The sequence below is a fragment of the Apostichopus japonicus genome, chromosome 8, assembly GCF_037975245.1.
Source record: "Apostichopus japonicus isolate 1M-3 chromosome 8, ASM3797524v1, whole genome shotgun sequence".
In the NCBI taxonomy this organism is placed as follows: domain Eukaryota; kingdom Metazoa; phylum Echinodermata; class Holothuroidea; order Aspidochirotida; family Stichopodidae; genus Apostichopus; species Apostichopus japonicus.
Genome location: NC_092568.1, coordinates 16,948,229 through 16,968,394, shown reverse-complemented (window position 1 = coordinate 16,968,394; position 20,166 = coordinate 16,948,229). Strand labels below are relative to the sequence as shown.

Below are 20,166 nucleotides of genomic sequence, written 5' to 3'. Positions count from 1 at the left end.
TGAAACTGCTTTGCCTTATTTCTGAGGTGGCGAGCGAAACTATCTCCCCCCCCCCACCCTTCTCGTAGCACAGATAAGGAAACGAAACAGAAGGATGAAACAAGAACCCATGCCCGATTTAGATGTTAATTTGGAGGAGCACTATAGTGCTTTTATAGAGATATAGGGAGGTAGAAAAGAATGAATGGTACAGAGATTTACGTTACAGCGTATGAAAGGATTTGCTGATAGCCATCGTTTTCCCATAATCGACTTATAGCAAGTCAATATGTATCATATATTATTGGAAGTCAATATGTATCATGTATTAAAGCAAGTCAATATGTATCATAACAAGTCAATATGTATCACTTATGTAATCTTCTCATAGCCAGAAAGTCAATATGTATCATAACAAGTCGGTACGTACCATAACAAGTCAATATGTATCACTTATGTAATCAACTTATAGCAAGTAGATATGTTTCATGTATTATAGCAAGTCAATATTTATCATTTAAATAATCAACTTATAGCAAGTCAATATGTATCATAACAAGTCAATATGTATCACTTATGTAATCTTCTCATAGCCAGAAAGTCAATATGTATCATAGCAAGTCGATATGTACCATAACAAGTCAATATGTATCACTTATGTAATCAACTTATAGCAAGTAGATATGTTTCATGTATTATAGCAAGTCAATATTTATCATTTAAATAATCAACTTATAGCAAGTCAATATGTATCATAACAAGTCAATATGTATCACTTATGTAATCTTCTCATATATAGCCACAAAGTCAATATGTATCATAGCAAGTCGATACGTACCATAACAAGTCAATATGTATCACTTATGTAATCAACTTATAGCAAGTAGATATGTTTCATGTATTATAGCAAGTCAATATGTATCATGTATTATAGCAAGTCAATATTTATCATTTAAATAATCAACTTATAGCAAGTCGATATGTATCACAGCAAGTCAATATGTATCACTTATGTAATCAACTTATAGCAAGTCAATATGTATCATAACAAGTCAATATGTATCACTTATGTAATCAACTTATAGCAAGTCGATACGTACCATAACAAGTCAATATGTATCACTTATGTAATCAACTTATAGCAAGTAGATATGTTTCATGTATTATAGCAAGTCAATATGTATCATGTATTATAGCAAGTCAATATTTATCATTTAAATAATCAACTTATAGCAAGTCGATATGTATCACAGCAAGTCAATATGTATCACTTATGTATACAACTTATAGCAAGTCAATATGTATCATAACAAGTCAATATGCATCACTTATGTAATCAACTTATAGCAAGTCAATATGTTTCATGTATTATAGCAAGTCAATATGTATCATGTATTATAGCAAGTCAATATTTATCATTTAAATAATCAACTTATAGCAAGTCGATATGTATCATAGCAAGTCGATATGTATCACTTATGTATACAACTTATAGCAAGTCAATATGTATCATAGCAAGTCAATATGTATCACTTATGCAATCTTCTCATAGCAAGTCAATCCATATCACTTATGTAATCAACTTGTAGCAAGTCAATATGTATCATAGCAAATCGATATGTATCATGTATTATAGCAAGTCAATATGTATCACTTATGTTATGAACTTATAGATAATCAATATGTACCAATAGCAAGTCGATATGTATCTGGTATTATAGCAAGTCAATACGTATCACTTATGTAATGAACTTATAGCAAGTCAATATGTATCATAGCAAGTCGATATGTATCATAGCAAGTGAATATGTATCACTTATGTAATGAACTTATAGCAAGTCCATATGTATCATAGCAAGTCCATATGTATCATAGCAAGTGAGTATGTATCACTTATGTAATGAACTTATAGCAAGTCAATATGTATCATAGCAAGTCGATATGTATCATAGCAAGTGAATATGTATCACTTATGTAATGAACTTATAGCAAGTCCATATGTATCATAGCAAGTCGATCTGTATCACTTATGTTATCAACTTATAGCAAGTCAATATGTATCATGTATTATATCAAGTGAATATGTATCACTTATGTAATCAACTTATAGCAAGCCCATATGTATCATAGCAAGTCGATCTGTATCACTTATGTTATCAACTTATAGCAAGTCAATATGTATAACTTTTAACATAATTACGAAACCTCATATCTTTGGCAATGGAGGGAGTACGTGGTGGACATTGTCACCTAACTGCGGGCCGATAGTCTTACTACACTATTTAGTATCATCTTCTGACGATGCTACTCCTGGACTTTGTAAAATGAAACTTATCACGTAATGGGCATCTAACATCAAGATATTGATATCCTGCGAAGTAAGCGGAAATTATTTAAAGGTTCCAGATTATGTTGTTTACCACATTGCACGAAAATATATTTTCTTAACTATTTTCTATTTGGGCGCTTGTGAATGGCTAAGACCGATCCCAGTGTGACACCATGACGTGACGGAGACCATGTTTATTCAGGTACAGCGATACGGAGTGAGAGTATCAAAAAAATACAAATAAAAGACCATAGTTATGTACCAAGACAGTAATAGCCTGCTGCCTCTACATAGAACTAAACTGTTATATTTGTTATAGGGTGGGGAAAGACAAGCAATTTCTTTCTTTCTTTCTTTTGTTCCACAATTTATTTCTAATTACAGGAATGTATGTGAAAAAAAGACAACTGATACAATGCTGTATACGGACCTATTGTTTGAAGAGGAATAACAATCTGATGAAATACTGAGCAGGAATAGTATGAAAATAACGAACAATAGGAAAATGACGATTAAAATGTAATTGTTCAATGAGAAAAAAATATTGGCATTGACAGATACTATTTATGAAAATGACAATCTGCGAGATTATAAAAAACAAGACTTAAAAATAAACCATCCAAATATTGAAAGCTTTGACCACATTTGATTGATGAAGTAGCGGTTATTTATTATCACAATGCCACACTTAATATTCCTTTCACGCAGAAAGAGATAATTAAATTGACAATTCATATACAATGAAACATTCCTCAATCATCACTCATATTTACAATCAAAAAGTCAGGAACATCCTCGACATATCAAAATTGTGCAATTCACAAGAATAATTCAGTTAAAGAATAAAAAGACAAGGAAGGAAATTCTATAAATTAAATCCAGCAAAGAAAGATTTCCCAAACCTCTATCACATAGGATATATATGATAAAGATGGCAATGTAGATAGGAGGTTCTTCAAGAATGACCTTACCCAACGATCAGCAGTGAACACATTTAAATGGTATAAAGTCCACAGAATGATGAATAGTCATATAGTTGGGACAGAGGAAAGAACAAAACGATCAAGGCTTATTTTTCAGATTATCTAACAACAAATCATATAACAACCAGACATGAATTCAAAATTAATACAGATTAATTGAATAAATAGTTGATTTATCTACAATAACAAAAGGTTAAAAACTGTCTGACATTGCAGGTATTGAGGCATCCAACCCTTCTTTATGGTATCTTTTGTTCGGCACCAGAGCCAACAGTTTGTGCATTCTGCCTCCCGCGCACCACCACCCCCCTCCCCCCAAATAAAGGAGTAAAACTAGGAACCAAATGGTTGAAGAGCTACTCTTGTTTGTATAAGGACACTTGGGTTATCATACCGGGGGTTTACCCCGACAGTTTCATATTTTTTATCTTTATGTCATCTACCTATCCACCTATGAGAGCTGAACTTTCACCAATCTTAGGTCTAAGTTTGGGCAGGGCCAATCATAAAAAGGTTCTCCACCAACAGCGCACAATATGGATAGATCTTTGTTATTACACAGTGCGAGGTGTCCTTTGCTAAATTCAAATTCGTCTCTAGAAATGATTACACAATGCATATCGTTTATTTAGTAGTTTTGCAATGCAGATGCAATGCAGACTCCCCTTTTGCAATGCAGACTCCCCACTCTGTTAATCTTAAAACTTAAGGCTGTAGATCTCATTAAAACAGTATTATATAATCTGATTCACATCCTCACAGAGAACTGTTGAAATGAGAGACATAGAAACCATCACTCCTTTCCAAACAAATTTATCCTTCAGAATTTGATTTCAGTTCATAGTCAAGGCTTTAACAGCAGAAGGGGATAATTGTGCGGTATGGTGTACAAGGAATGTTACACAACGTACTGAAGTTGCTATGAAATACCACAGATGCACAAATTAGTTTACACTCGAATCCATAGCATTGATGTAAAAGAGGTCAAATGAACAATAGACCAAAACTGTAAAAAATATGTTTAAGTCCTTTTTGGGTCAGCAAAAAGAAATACTAGCATTTTATAATGCATGTAGGCATAAACATATAAATTTACAACCAACACCGTTGTAATGAGCAAACTACACTCTACCACAAAATGCTAGATAGACCAATAATGGTCATTGAGTCTCTGTCACTATGGAAACAGTTGCATGACTAAAGTCATGAAATGAAAATTTGAAATACATTACATTGTTGCAAATATTTCAGAAATATCTTTTCCAAGGGCAATTGCCATTTCTATTCGGAGTCCAAAGAAAAAAAACTAGAAGACGAAAAAAAAAAAATGTGAAAAGTCAGTCAGTGAGACTCTCCAGTCAGTGAGCTCTCCAGAATGCTAAGTGATACTTCAGTTGAGGGTTCATGTGTTATTGAATTTCACAAATGATTTTTTATTGCTTCAAACCGAGAGCCAATTTAGCTGCATTTCAGTTTGTAGTGCAACAAGATATTCTATGCGAGGTATAGCATGATGGATTGGATGGCATGCGCCCTGGTTTAATGTCTAACCTATGAAGAAAATTAAGAGCAGAATACAGAAAATTTTTTTTACAATTGAAGAAACTATAGCCCCCTATTATCCACAAAATGTAATAAAGAAAGAAAACAAAACCATATTATTTACAACGGTTATATCGTAATACACATATTATACACGAGAAGACTTCCGTTACCGAAACCACATGTTGATGGGATTCTTATTTCTCTGTCTGTTTCACTTGTACCAGCAGAGCTTCGAAGGAACAGTCACCGAGAAACCATAAGATGGATAGGATAGGGCACCAGGGATCACCAACAGTCGCTCCAGAATTGGATAGCTCTCATTAAAGTGTATTTCTGAGGTTAGATTCTCATTACAGTCAAATCACACTTATTATTAACAATTTTCAAATTCATTTGCTGCACCATTTACTTACTTACTGTACAAAATATTAAGGGGACAGAATAATTTGAAATTCCTTTCGTTGCTGAGATGCGAGGAGAGTGATCTCAAAGGTAGACGAGATGTCGTAACCGACGCTCGCATCCTCCCGTCGAAAATCTAGACTCATCGTCGAGGAGGGCAGGACGAACGAGATGCCTTTCAAATTTTTTAGGTAGACAGATGATAAAGGAGCACAGGAGACATAATTTGCATAATCATCATCTTGACTAATGACGAACGTTAGACAACAAGGTCACAAAACTATGACATGCCAGCTTCATGTTTTTCCTTCTATCTTTCTTAAAAGACTCTCTTGAGACCTGGAAGACTAAACAGATTTCAGTAACTAGTATTTATTTGGGATTTGCAGCAAAGAGTGGAAGGCAGATCTTTGATCGAGGTATTCCTTCTTTTTTTTTTGGAAAAGGAGGAAGATAAAGAGAACAGAAGGGGCACCTTTGTATCAGAGAATAAAATATCAAACACACATGCTAATACCTGAGATGATATTAACCAGTAAACGACACAATGTTTTGCATCAACTTAAAAGACCTCAATGGCTTATAGCAAACACACATGTGCTCTTCAAATAGCTCCATCTCTCCTCAATAGATGTATGGGATGATGCGGTAAGGTACCCTGCTGCAGTAGATGTCCCAGTCGCGCCCGTACTTCTGACGGCAATAGTGAGAATCTCTCCGTTCCCGGTGAATGAGCAGTATCGTTAGGTAGACCGGGTAAAAGTACGGTATGCAACTGTCAAAACCTGTGGAAAGAGCATTCCAACACAAAAACCTCATTTTGTCTGTGAAAGAGTTGCACTGTGTGTGTTTAAAATCACTGGCCAAGAGCAGTTTGATTAAAACAACCATTTCATCATCAACAATGCTGGCGTACATGAAAAAGATGTGAACTTGATTGATAGGTTTGTATACAAACAATGTCATCGTCATCAAAATTACAAACAAATTCTTCTTTCATTTTACCTGCAATGACGTCGCTTGGATACAGAAAAAAAATCTTTAACTCATGAAAATGGGTAGATTTCTGGAATAGGCATAAATTTAGAAGAAAACACCACCGTAAGATAGAAATTTGACAAGTCCCCTGCTCCCCTCCCACCCCCCCCCATTCTGTGCATTAAGATGTCATTCACCCCGTTGTTGCTAACTTTATATTCATAATTTTTGCTCAATAGTTATAGTTTGCAAGACCGACATACTATCCGTGAGGGTTTGTTCACTGAGTAATACACAGGACCCCTAGGAGATCATTTAAACCATCCAGGACTCTGAAACAGTACAAACATCTTAAGCAACGTTAGCAAATCCTCTAACAGGGATTAATTTAGTGTTCAAATTTTCTGCAGCAGTTTGGAAGGCACTGTACTTTCTCTTGTCAATTGCTATGGTTCAGGTGTACAAAAAACCTGCTATACATCTTTGCACTTTGGATAGCAAACTTTGCCCATTTTGCATAGCAATTTGGGATGCGATACCGGATGAATTATTCTCTGACTCTTTAAACGAATTCACTCAAAGCTTAGGCTTACCACAGAGCAACGCCCAGGAGAATGCCATGATGATGTCTCCGAGGTAGTTTGGTCGGCGCACGAATCCCCACCAACCAGAGACGAGGAGTTTCTTGCCTGATGATGTGCTGATGGTCTCCAAATCTGATGGTAGGGTATACATCAAAATAAAATTTTTGTTCTCTCCCCCAGTGAATTTTTTTTAGAAATGTTATAAAGTGATTAAAAAAAGTAAAAAGGACAATGGCAAAGCAATATAATCTTTTTCAAGATCAAATGGTGTTGTAAGTCAGCCAGTCATCCGTGAGAGAGTAGAGCTATTTTACTTACCACCTAATACCGATAGAATACAGACTGACGGTCTTTGAGATGTACAACAATGAGGCATTGTGTAAAAGATATCAAATTTGTGTCCAAGGAGCATTCCAAACATTTAACATAAATTACGTATATCTAACAGATATAGTCTATTCAAGATGCAGTATACACAGTTGCACATAGTATGACATTCAGTGACCAACTCATTACATTTGATTGACTTTATAGATGTCGGTCATGCTGACTTCTGTATTAGTCTGAACATCAGCTAGTCGTCAGACAAAGTCTAAACATAGATTGACTGACATTGTTTCCTGTTCTATAAAGACTGACTCTTACCTATAGTATGACTTTTAACGAACAACTCATTACATTTATTGACTTTAGAGATATCAGCCATGCTGACATTTATATTAGTCTGAACTCTGAAGATCAGCTACTCATAATGGATAACTGCATGACTTTTCAATGACTCAGTGCAGTCCGCTCAAACTCTTTCCCTTGATATTGAGCATGACTTTTTTTGGCTTCAAATTTTCCATGACTTTTTATGTTAGACATAGTAGCAAAGATTGCATGACGGTAATTTTCTATTATCGTTTAGCACTGCTGTACTTACGTGCGATATCGGGACTGTTCGGATTTCTTCTGAGCAGATTCTTTTCGCCGTTTGCAGATCTGAATATGTAGTAGCCCAACACTATGACACAAAGAAAGAAGAAAAAATCAGTAGTGCATTAATTTATTATCATGTAATTATGATGCCAACTGTAAAGGGGGGGGGGGGCGGGGGTTGGGGGAGTAGGACAAGCATGATCAAGCTAAAAGCAAAATGTAAAGTGAAATGATACAAGAGACACTCCTTTAGCCTTCAGTTGAGACAAAATTCAGCCAGGGGATGATTTTGACATTGCATTTATAACTAATAAAAGACCAAATTAATAGCCTAAAATATGCCTCAGAATGACCATTTGATTTGTTTGGTTCTGGGTGAGAACCCCAGATCTCCCTACTTTGTCAAATTCTTGCTCTGCCTCGAGCCATTTCCAAAAGGGTTCTTGCCTGCACCTAAAACTGTCTCTCCCATACCATCAAGAAACTATGCAAACAAATCCCCTCTGTAACTATCTCATGTGGCCATCAGACCCTAATCTAATATGCAAAGAAGGTTAACACAAGTACTCACGATTCATAGCCACCACGATACCCAGAACGATGTTTGATATCTCTAGGGGGTACAAGAAGAGGTACCTAGCCTGGACGGTAAAGACAAACGGTACCCAGACTAGATCGCCAAAGGCCAGCATGAAACCAAAGCCCTCGGTGATGATGTCCATGGTGGAGAGGATAGCAGCTTCAAACCACAGCGCGTCGGCCACGTACAGAGTGTGGAAGATGGTCAATAACAGGAGTGGTAAGGGGGGATTCTGGGGGAAATCCTTCCACACAGAGAACAAGAAGATGTGGTCTATTATGATCTGTAAGAGAAAGAGAGGAAGGAATGATTGTTTGCAAAGATATCGACTACCCAGACTAGATCACCAAAGACATTGACTACGATTTAATCTGTTTTACTATTTACGTACTTCTGAATTTGTTTTGGACTATTGCGTTTTGGGCTTTTTTTTTAAATTTAATTTTTTTTTATTACTTTAGTATCGTTTAGTACGGGTGTTTTTTATATTGTTGCTTTTACATTTTTTGCTTTATTGGTTCTATATATTTAATATTTTGGTTTTTGTTACTATTTGTTTTTAGGTTTTACATTTGTAAAGCGCTTTGAGCAGCTATGCTAATTATGCGCTATATAAATATTACTTATTATTATTATGGTGCTAAGAGGATGAACAAAACAAATAACCATCTTCAAGTAGAACGGTAACCCATGTCATGCCTTGTATGTTTCCTACTACTCTTATATGAAGTATTGAAAGAAGTCCTATAAGTTTTCAAGATGTCAAAAGTTTACAACTCACAAGAACAGAACCATTGCTCACTTCCTTCCCCCCCCCCCCACATGCTAACAATATGAGCATTGACACCAATCCTCCTCATACACATATTAAATGAAAATAACAATATAACAAGATATTCGATACAGACAGTATTTTTTCGCTGTCATGCAAACCAAGGGATGTCATATCAATTATTTGCACCGCTAAATTACTAAGGGAAGGTAACCTATGCTCTTGAAATCATATCACCCATCTCATTACTTTCATCTGGTACCAATTCTTCCAAACAATGAAGAAATTGCACTCTACAGTTTAAAACCTTTCACACTGAAACTCAAAACACTACCCTTTTTAAAACAACTTATGACCATACCTGACAAATTTCCTCTTGTTTAAGTGAAGCACAATAAAATGGGTGACTACATCGGGATGAATTAATATTCAACACTTTTGGCCACTGAACTAAAATTCATGGTTTCCCATAGCCATAATAAACATGCCTATAGGGAATGTTTAGCAAAACCTTTAACAAATGCTTCAAAGTTAACCCAGACTGCACTAATAGTTATGAAAACCAGCCAGATCACCCCAGGAGCCCGCACCTTATCAGTATCCGGACTACATAGTAAGGCAAAGTCTTACCCAGCCAATCATTCCAGGACGAAGTTCACAGAAATACTTCAAGTCCAACATGCCGATTCGAGGATTGAGCTCATGACCCATGAAGAAGTCGTAGAAGAAATTACCTGTTTTGGTAAAAATCATAAGCAATATGGATTTCATACATTACCATCACAATTCTGACTTCCTTGTTAAAACACAAGGACCATAATTACCATCACACTTGTCTGTGTAAATCACAAATGTTTTATCCTTTTAAACTCAAGAGATGACAGAGTACAATAGAAATTGGAAGACATCCTGACAAGATGATGTAATCCATTAAAGCCCTTGCAGGCTTCTGCCAAGATTGTTCCACGTTTTGAAAATGAAGTTTCATGTATTTCAAAATGCACAGAATCACTTTAAGCAACGGGGAATCAATGACCTTTTCTAGACAAACCTTTTTTTATTTATTTATATTTTTTAATTTAAATTTATGTTAATAAATTAAACCTGAATTAAAACCTGAATTAACCTGAAAACAAACCTGGTAAGTATCAGAAATACGATTGGCAATTCAACAGAGTTAATTTGGATCAACCAGAGTACAGTTATGAGATTGCTTACCAGAGTTTCCTGATGGTGCCAGTTCTGAAGATGGAGCCCGCTTGGCCTTGACGTAGAGCGCGATGGACATAACGATGGAGAGCACCATGCAAGTGGTGATGACGGCTAGGTACTTCTTGATCACTACGTCGAACGGCATCTCGTAATAGACCAAAAGGCCAAAGAACAACAAACTCAACACCAGTGCATAAAATGCTGAAAACGGAAGAGAAAAAAAACAACATCACTGACAGATATTCTGGCTGATGATTGTCACTATTAAAGTGATCTCACGACACAGTGCTACAGGTTAAATAGATCATTGACAAATTCAACTGCTCCGAACTTCAAGTGCACACGGACAACAGGGCTCTTACACAAGGTTACTGCCGTTGAATGAGATACGGTCAAAACGACTCACCATTTACGTAATATTTCAAGCGCTTGCCACTTCTCAACGGCAAACCTTGAACGATCTGTATAGAGAGAAGCGATACAAAAGATAGGATAAATAAATATTCTCAACCCAAGAGGCAAATAGCAACAATAAATTGAATAAATATAAGTTCCCTTTGCAAATAGGTGCCATGTGGGCAACACAGATATGGTACACCGATGATGGTCATTACTTTGCAGAGCGCCACGAGCGAGTCCTGTCCGATACCAGCGCTACATATGTGTTTATTATTACTATTATTATATAGGTGCAAAGGGGGCTTGTGACTGTTCACGAAAGTTTGTTGTAATCCCCTTTTCGAAGCGCTTAAGGTTTGTTTGACAGTTATGGAAATTTGGAAGGACCTGCCTCAAACCTAGTTATTAAAAATCTCGTACTCAAGCAGAATTTCCCAATAATGCTTGTCGCACACACGTATAGACTGACTAAAGCGTAGACGCTTCAAGATCTCTTCGTGCAACTTTAAACTTATCCGTGAGTGGTACTCACCCTTCCGACCGGAATGAAGTAAATCAAAACCTGGAAGACTATCCATCCAATGACCAGAAGGAATGCCTCCACATCAAAGTATTTCTTCCAATCTCCTTCGCAGCTAGGGTACAAATCAAACTGGCAACCGCCCTTGTTGCAGGCAAAGTACAGATAGTAAACCACCAGAGGAAGTAGAAACATCATTAAGACAACACCTGGAATAGACAACAACAACAACAAGAACAATAACAACACCTGATGTATTTAGGTGGTTGACAGTCCATTTTACTCGCAATATACTACTTTCTCTCTCTTACACAGAAGATTAGCAACAACCTTTAAAATCATGGTACAATAGTTACGATGTACGTAACAAAATTACGATAAATATGGATGATGTCTGCAAAATTTAGTCTGTTACTTTCTTCCGTTAGATGGCATGATAAAACACTTGTACATGAATTATATATTGAATTAAACAGTTAGTGACATAAACAAGTGAGCATGCATATTTCTTACTTTCAAAAGAACTATTCAATAGCTGAATTGTGCAGTATCAGAGATGGACACTTGCTGAGGTTAGAAAATAATTAAGTTCCTTTTTACAGGTAGGTGTACTTTGTGTTATGACCGTGTTTAAAGAAATAGAAACGCATGAGAGAAATTAAATGAAAATAATAATAATATTACCAATAATAAATTAGTTATGCTAAATTGCAACTGTAAGCACCAGACCATGGGAAGTGTGATGGGGTCATGGGGGGGGGGGGGGGGTTACAATACTGATCTTGCAGGCCACAGTTCAATTTGGTAGCCAGTCTGCAGGCTGCAAGCCTTCACCTTCAGGATCTACTCACTGGAATTCATTATATCGTTATGGAACAGATCGGAAAGTTCTCCCACACCATTGTCCATCTGTTTTGTTGAGATATCCTATTACAAGTGGGTAATCAAATTTGGTTTTCAACAACAATTTAAAAGGTTCAGGAGGACCAAGAAATTTTGTCAATTTCAAAATCTCTGATTTTGTTTACACTCACCAATGGGTCCACCAAACTCATAGTATTTTGTCTTTGGTACTGTGGAGCGCTGATGAATGTCAGTTGGTGGTTCCAGGGTTTGTTGACCAGACCTTGTCGCTGACCTGGTGGTGTAAGTACGATGCTCCTCTGTCGATTTGGTCTGTGTTCTTGTCTGAGTTACTGTCTATGAGTGAGAAGTGTGAGTTACACCATTAAACCTTACATGGAGGGGGTGGGGGGGGGGAGTCGGGAGCGAGTTGGGAGAGGGGATACAAGTAATTACATGTATCAGTACTGAAATGAGATTCCAGAAATGTCGAGACACATTTTTAGTTGCACATAAATGTGTCAAAACCTTGTTCGAAAAATAAATAACCATGTCAGATATTTTCTGTTATGACACTAGTGTGATGATGATCACATTGGTATTGAAAATCAAAATTCATTTCTATAGGCAAAGTTGGCAAATTGTGCCAAATGCAGCCTTTTTTCCTCTCTTACAATTAAACCATTTCTCTATGAAACTCATATATGGGACTTTTGTCCTCGGAAACCACAGCAACGATATCTGTCTTAAACAGGACTGGTATTAATATAACGTGAGAACTTGGTAATACGCAAATACGTTAATTCCCCCCCTCTGGTATCATCTGAGAGGGTTACGAGGGGGGAGGGGGGGCTTGGATAAGTAATTACTTAATTTGATTTATTATACAGTATATGCTTATGATTCCAAGACACTTTAACTAAATAATTAGTATGAATCCAATGCTATTGACCCTTTGCTGTTTTCAACATCAACCTCAATATAAGCGGATTGATCAAACATCATGCCATTGCAATCAGAATCGGGACTATTTCATTAGTTTAGTTTAGTAGAAAAAAAGGATCAGGAGGCACACTCAAGTCCCCATCAAGAACCCTATAGGAGAGAAAAAAGAAACTGAAGACACAAACACTCAGAACGGATTACAATGCTTTAAAGTGCTTGTCCAAAGCATTCTTAAACCTATTCACAGTACTTGCAAGTACGACTTTCTCAGGCAAACCCATCCACTCATTCACAGCCCTATTTGAAAAAAAAGTTATGCCGAATATTAATCCTACTTTGTGAACTTACTGGGGTGAGCAACCTCCTGGGTAAAGATTTCACCTGACTAGGCTCAGCAGGGGTTTCCTCTGGTTTCTTCGTAACGACTCTCTGCGTCACAGTCTTTTTAGTTTGAGACCGTGCCGGTGTCTTCTTCCGTGTGGTTCTCGCCGGCGACCTCGCTGGCGACCGCGACCGCGAGCGGCTCCGCCTCCTGCTCGGTGACTTTGAACGAGATCTCGATCTGCGCTTGAAGCGAGCTTCGTGCTGTAATGTGACATATATCATATCTCAAAATTGACACAATCTTTTGCTTTAAGGCTACTGGCTACATTTGGTACAACCCAGGATTAGAATTTCACAGTTGTAGCCGCTTGCCCAAAAAAATATGCCAGTCCATGATAAATCCATTGGCTAAACTCAAGTTGATAAGTAAGCTTCCTTCCTTGAATTAATACAGAAGCAATATTAATTTTGCACTGACAGAAAAATGTGAATGCCTTTTTTTTTTTAACTGGCAAACTGCAATTTAAATTCACTGGAAATTCCGAGGCCTGCATCCGATGCATTAAGTTACATTAGAAGGGTAATTTTTTTAGATATCAAGCAAATTCATGTTCTCTCCCAACTTAACTGATATAATTTTCCTGGTTTTCTTCAAATACGATGAGGAAGGAGAACCCATTTATCAATATGGAGCTCAAGTATCTTGAAGTCATTTAAGACACCGGGGAATAATTTATCTAGTATCGCATCTCAAAATGCTATACAATACCGATAAATTGCTAGATTCCAATTGCAAAGATGAAGATACAGCTTTCAAGCTTTGTACAACAGGGACTATAGTACTAAATAATCGGAGACAACATTTCTCTGTATTGAACAGAATACTCACAGCTACATCGTTGAAATCCAGTTCGTCCTCAGTTCCATCTTCAAACTTGACTTTGAAGCCATCGCTGAGTTCTTCCAAAATCGTAGCCTTGTACCACAGACGGCTTCCGGGCCATTTGGCCCTCACTTGCTCACCTACATTGAACCCTTTCATGTTCCAGGCTACAGGGGATAAATCAGTGACAAACATATCAAATGTTATGAATAGTGGAATCAGTTTTGACTTGTAAGTAATTGTTGACAGTAAAAACACACATAAGGCCAAACACTGGTATCACACTGTGAGTGAGTGAGAGAGACAGACCTGGTGCTCCTAAGATTAAGAAACACACCCCAGTGGTCAGTCATTCATGGAGAGAATACTTGATCTTGCACTCTATTGTGTTCTCTCAACTGAGCTTGAAATGGGTTCCAGAATGGAGAACCTTATCTATACCACAAAACGGTTGAGTAAACAAGGCAGAGGAGAGAGGACCGACCTGTTGCTTCCATCTTACTGTAGCTGCAGGATTCTTATCAACTTATGCAAAGTGAGTATAGCAAACACAACTCTCAAGATAACTTACAAAAGAGAAGCTCAATTTGAAGTGAAGATTCCCAATAGAGAGATGATTGGGTAAAGAGACCAAATAATGGAACAACCTGAAAAGTTTACAAAGGCATCAATCTAGGCATAGAAACCAAGGTACTGAATGGCAGATTATAGGTAAACTATGAAGAACTTTGGTAAAATTTACAAAACATCCTACTGTAGTTTCCTTTTAAAGGCAGCTGCACTAGTGTACTCTGCATTCCATTAAGAACTCGAGCAAAATGAAACCAATCCAGAAGATCTGGATTACCATTTCTGGGCATTAATCACACAGTGTAAGACAAATTTCTTCCCCAAATAAAATAAAAATAAAAAATAGGAGCTATGAGAAAAAAAAAAGAAAAAAGTTTTCACTCCTTTGTCCAGCCTTTCTTTGCAATGGTTTACTTGCAAAATACTTACTCAAAATGCAGGTGTGAACAAATGTACACTCAGTGCTAGTCATACACAAAATGTCACCATGCCGTTTCAATGAAATTTTTGAAGACACAAACTCAAAGAAATTACTCGCCCCTGAACAAAGCAAGTAAAGTGTGTTACATTGTATCGGTTTGCAAATGCTTGTTTAGTTCTGTCATTACAAGACTATATTACTTTGTACACAGCAAGTATTAGTGTGTTACAGTGTATCACAGTCAGTTTGCAAATGCTTGTTTAGTTCTGTCATTAAACTACATATTACTTTGTAAACAGCAAGTAAAGTTTGTTACATTGTATCACAGTCGGTTTTCAAATGCTTGTTCAGTTCTGTCATATTACTTTGTACTACATATTACATAAGACTACATATTACTTTGTACACACTACACAGCAAGTATTAGTAAAGTGTGCTACATTGTATCACAGTTGGTTTGCAAATGCTTGTTTAGTTCTGTCATTAGACTACATATTACTTTGTACCGAGCAAGTAAAGTGTGTTACATTGTATCACAGTCAGTTTGCAAATGCTTGTTTAGTTTTGTCATTAAACTACATATTTCTTTGAAAAAGCAAATAAAGTGTGCTACATTGTATCACAGTTGGTTTGCAAATGCTTGTTTAGTTCTGTCATTAGACTACATATTACTTTGTACCGAGCAAGTAAAGTGTGTTACATTGTATCACAGTCAGTTTGCAAATGCTTGTTTAGTTTTGTCATTAAACTACATATTTCTTTGTACAAAGCAAATAAAGTGTGCTACATTGTATCACAGTTGGTTTGCAAATGCTTGTTTAGTTCTGTCATTAGACTACATATTACTTTGTACAGAGCAAGTAAAGTGTGTTACATTGTATAACAGTCGGTTTGCATATGCTTGTTTAGTTCTGTCATTAGACTACATTTATTACTTTGTACATAGCGAGTAAAGTGTGTTACATTGTATAACAGTCGGATTGCAAATGCTTGTTAGTTTTGTCATTAGACTACATAGTTCTTTGTACAGAGCAAATAAAGTGTGTTACATTGTATAACAGTCGGTTTGCAAATGCTTGTTAGTTTTGTCATTAGACTACATAGTTCTTTGTACAGAGCAAATAAAGTGTGTTACATTGTATCACAGTCGGTTTGTAAATACTTGTTAGTTTTGTCATTAGACTTCATATTACTTTGTACATAGCAAGTAAAGTGTGTTGCATTGTATCAAAGTCAGTTTTCAAATGCTTGTTTAGTTTTGTCATTAGCCTTCATATATACTAATTAATCACCATCATTAATTAATACCACCAACAGTTAGTGGTTTGACAAGTCATTAAACACTGAACAAATACAAGAATGATAGGCCTTGCCACCTTAAGTTGATCCAAGTAAATCTCTTGGTGACTTGCCTCACCTGGGAGGATCATCTTGTTTAGGCATCTACTTGGGCCTAGTCAGATAACACTATAATCTGGAAAACATTGCAAAGTTCTAGCCTAGGGCAATGTGAATGTCTGGAGTTTTAGCTGGGTATGGAAGTAATCAGGAATAATTTCTATCTTGGTTAGGTTATCCTCTTATCTTAACCCGCTCATAAATTTAGTAACACCTTTTATGTACTTCATACTTGTGGTAGAGAAATTTCAATTTGAAAAGTGCATGACACTGCATGTGTAGGCATTAACTGACATTGCAGAATGTATTCAACCTTGTTTGTGAGATCTCGGACAGATGTGGGAGTTCCATGACCGTCACAAAAGTTGAAATAAATTGTACAATTTAAAGCAAAATCTTATGCTAGAACAAAGTTATTTTTATTAGGGAACTTAGCATACATGTATTAAACTTTCAAAGGAAATAGAACTAACAATAATTAAGTTTAAAACTGAGGATACATGATTCTGTGCAGAATACTGCTAAATACAAGTACTGTATGTTGGCGGCATTTTTAGCAATTTGCAAAACATATGAGTACTGGTAAATATATATAATATTTTCATCCAGGAACTCCCAATCAAATGGTAGTGTGGTACTAAAGATTGGCCTGTTGCCAAACGCCTTTTACAACTATATTTTGGTATATAGTTAGTTATACACAAAGTTATATGCAAAAAAAAATCAACATGTTTCTGCAAAATGAGGTATTTATGATATATTTTGATCTGGCCTGACTTTGATTTTTTGCGCAGGTGTAACTTACGGGACAATAGTGCTGATAGTCTGTTTCTTTTGTACATAGTCGATTAATCTCATAGCTCTTCTCGCGATTTATCGATTACAGATATGACCTCATCACGGTCATTTTACATTGCAGAAATAGTCAAAACAAATCTTTCTCCATGGTGCTCTATCTTTATTTGTTCGTTCATGTCTTAACGTGTGGTGTTTAAACAATGATAAATCATCTTCCAAGCAAAACCTGTGAACAAATTTCAATCTACGTTCTTAAAATCATCCATAGTAATTAAAAAACTTTTGAATTAATCTAACATGTTGCACTTCAGAACAAGCGTATTACTGACAAGCAAATGCATGAATCTAACTGGAGCAGATGCTTACCAATTTTTAATACAGCACAGTGCTAATACCGCATTGTGAGAACCTGTATACTAATTGCGATATTTGCTGACAAACTGCTTTACTGTTGTTTTTAATAGCTTACAGTAGGCTATTTTTTCAAAAGCAGATTATACGTAGTGCTAGCTTGTAGTCGAGTAATGGCAACTTGGGTTTTGAGGTGTAATCGCGACTAATTGATTACGACTATCAGCACTACCACACAGTAGACACACTGCTTTTGTCCAACTGACGCATTAAGGCTACGATTTTTGTTTCAAACATTCGAAACAAGATTTAATGCTACTAGGCCTAGTAACAGTACAAACACTCTCTGACTGTCCCAGATCTCTTGACTTGACCCTAGGCCTATCACATCAATGCCAATGGCAGCTTACTGTGCATTGTGGTCAGGCCTTAGAAGCCAATTTTCAAAGCAAGCATATTCAGTCAGACAGGAAGCGGTTGACATAAAAAAAAATTGAGTATTAGAGTTTTCAAGGTTACTGAATAATATAAATAGTCTTTGATATCTGCCTTTGTTATTCTGTGAAGCTACTCAATGTAGCCCCTCCCCCTCTCCTATAGGCTTGTATGGTAGAATACAGAAATTTTGTGTACTGTGATAGGCCTATACTTATGTACTGTAGCTGCGCTGATACTGATAGACACTGTGTACTTAGTTGTGTTAGTTAGTCAAATTGTAACCACTTTGCAATTTTAATCTTCTAGGCTTAAGACTTCAAACAGCCAAAATTCCATAGTGAAACTAAGACTAAGAATCATCAATTTTGTGGATTATTTCAGCCATTTTGCAAATTTATACAGTAATTTTTGACGCATTCACAAAATTATAAAAATTTTCCTTGCTTTGTGCAGTTTGACTCCCGACCTTTACAAGTACAATTCTCTCTACTTATGTCAGATTTTGGTCAACACATCAATGAAATCATATTGCAAAATGAGAGTAGTTCTTGATATCATTAACAGTTGAGAAAAATTAGCACAATCGTCTTCACCATTATCCAATTAGCCTAGGCCTAGGGCATGACTAATGGCCTCAATGTTGAGTATTTACCATGATACTTTGCTACTTATGCCTCACCTACAAAGTGAGGCTTATCTCCACTTTATCAAATTCTACTACAGTTTTTGTGCAGTAACAACTAGCCTAAGTTCATAATACTAAGCGGTAAGCCAAGGTCCCTAATGATACTAGGCCTGTGTTACAGCCGGTAGTCTAGCCTAACACAGTAAGCTCGGCAGTTGTTAAACAGAAACCAGTAACGGTCAACAACTTCATCTTTGCGGGGACATAATCGTACAATTACAAAGGGCCATTTTGATAATACGATGACAAAATGATCGCAGACAGCGATTCGTTATCACAGAAAAATCTTACCAAATTCTCTGCCGAGATATAGGCTAAATTGTTATTTTTACGAAAAGTCACTGAACATACAATCTTTGTTCTGCATAAGCACTACTCGTTACTACAGTATGCATATAAGCCTACCGCGTAGCTTTCAAAAGTAATTCGTATAAAGCCTCTTAAAACGGTTGTCTTTGATTGGTCAAATAATGGTAGTTGTCCCAACGGATACATCTTATTGGTCGAACGAAAGCGGTACACTGAGTAAGCACATAAATTATTTCGTGCTTTCCGATAACTTTGAAAGAAAGAAGTACCTCGGAAAGATGAAGATAGGGGGGCATTACGTAAATGACGCACAACACAATAGAGGGAAACTGTTTTTTTTTTTCTTCAGTTACTTACGTAGAGTTACTCGAGTTGCTCCCTAAGGCTAAAAGCAAACACTTACGTCTGTTTGTAAACACTTACTGGAAAATCTGAAGTTGATAAATATGACTGCGTGAGCCATCGATAGAAGCAATAAAGTGGAATTAAATTTGCTTTTGATCGTCTGTAAAGCGCACAGATGCATCGTGCGCTATATGAATATATTTACAGTACATTAGAAACTGAGTTGGGCGGCCGAGCATCCCGGAATCCATGCCACCCCACCCCGACCGAGTAAACTTAGCTATTTGTACTTTTCCAATATCACCACCTCACATTATGTGCTACATATCAGAGGGAGGATCGAATGAAGTTTTTTGTAATGTATTCCAAGATCAATCCTGATGGGGTCCTGCGGAATTCAGCTGAGACATTTTCACCTTTAGATATATGATTCTGTGATAGTGATTTTGAAGCACCTTTTTGAGATATTTCATTCTTTCTTGCACTTGGGAATGGCACTGTCAATGGGATAATGAGTCCCCGGCTCTCTCTTGCGGACGCCCATGCTTCCCGTTCCAACTATAGCACTTTGTCTCCATTTCGTCTGACGAAGTATGGCAACCATGTGGGGTGGTGCCGTGGTGATATTGGAAAAAGTACAGAAGTACTACTA

At 36.7% G+C, this 20,166-nt stretch overlaps 1 protein-coding gene across 1 annotated transcript; it reads right to left on the bottom strand.

The window, feature by feature from the left end:
• Window positions 1–2,752: 2,752 nt before the first annotated feature.
• LOC139970758 (delta(14)-sterol reductase TM7SF2-like) lies at window positions 2,753–19,299 on the bottom strand. Its single transcript, XM_071976720.1, has 12 exons — window positions 19,152–19,299; window positions 14,206–14,366; window positions 13,341–13,577; window positions 12,239–12,404; window positions 11,217–11,413; window positions 10,692–10,746; window positions 10,292–10,486; window positions 9,704–9,807; window positions 8,293–8,584; window positions 7,726–7,806; window positions 6,810–6,932; window positions 2,753–6,023 (listed from the first exon to the last, which is right to left on the bottom strand). The coding sequence occupies exons 2-12, from the start codon at window positions 14,356–14,358 to the stop codon at window positions 5,863–5,865; spliced, it is 1,764 nt and encodes a 587-aa protein (XP_071832821.1). The 5' UTR covers window positions 14,359–14,366; window positions 19,152–19,299; the 3' UTR covers window positions 2,753–5,862.
• Between the last annotated feature and the right edge of the window lie 867 nt (window positions 19,300–20,166).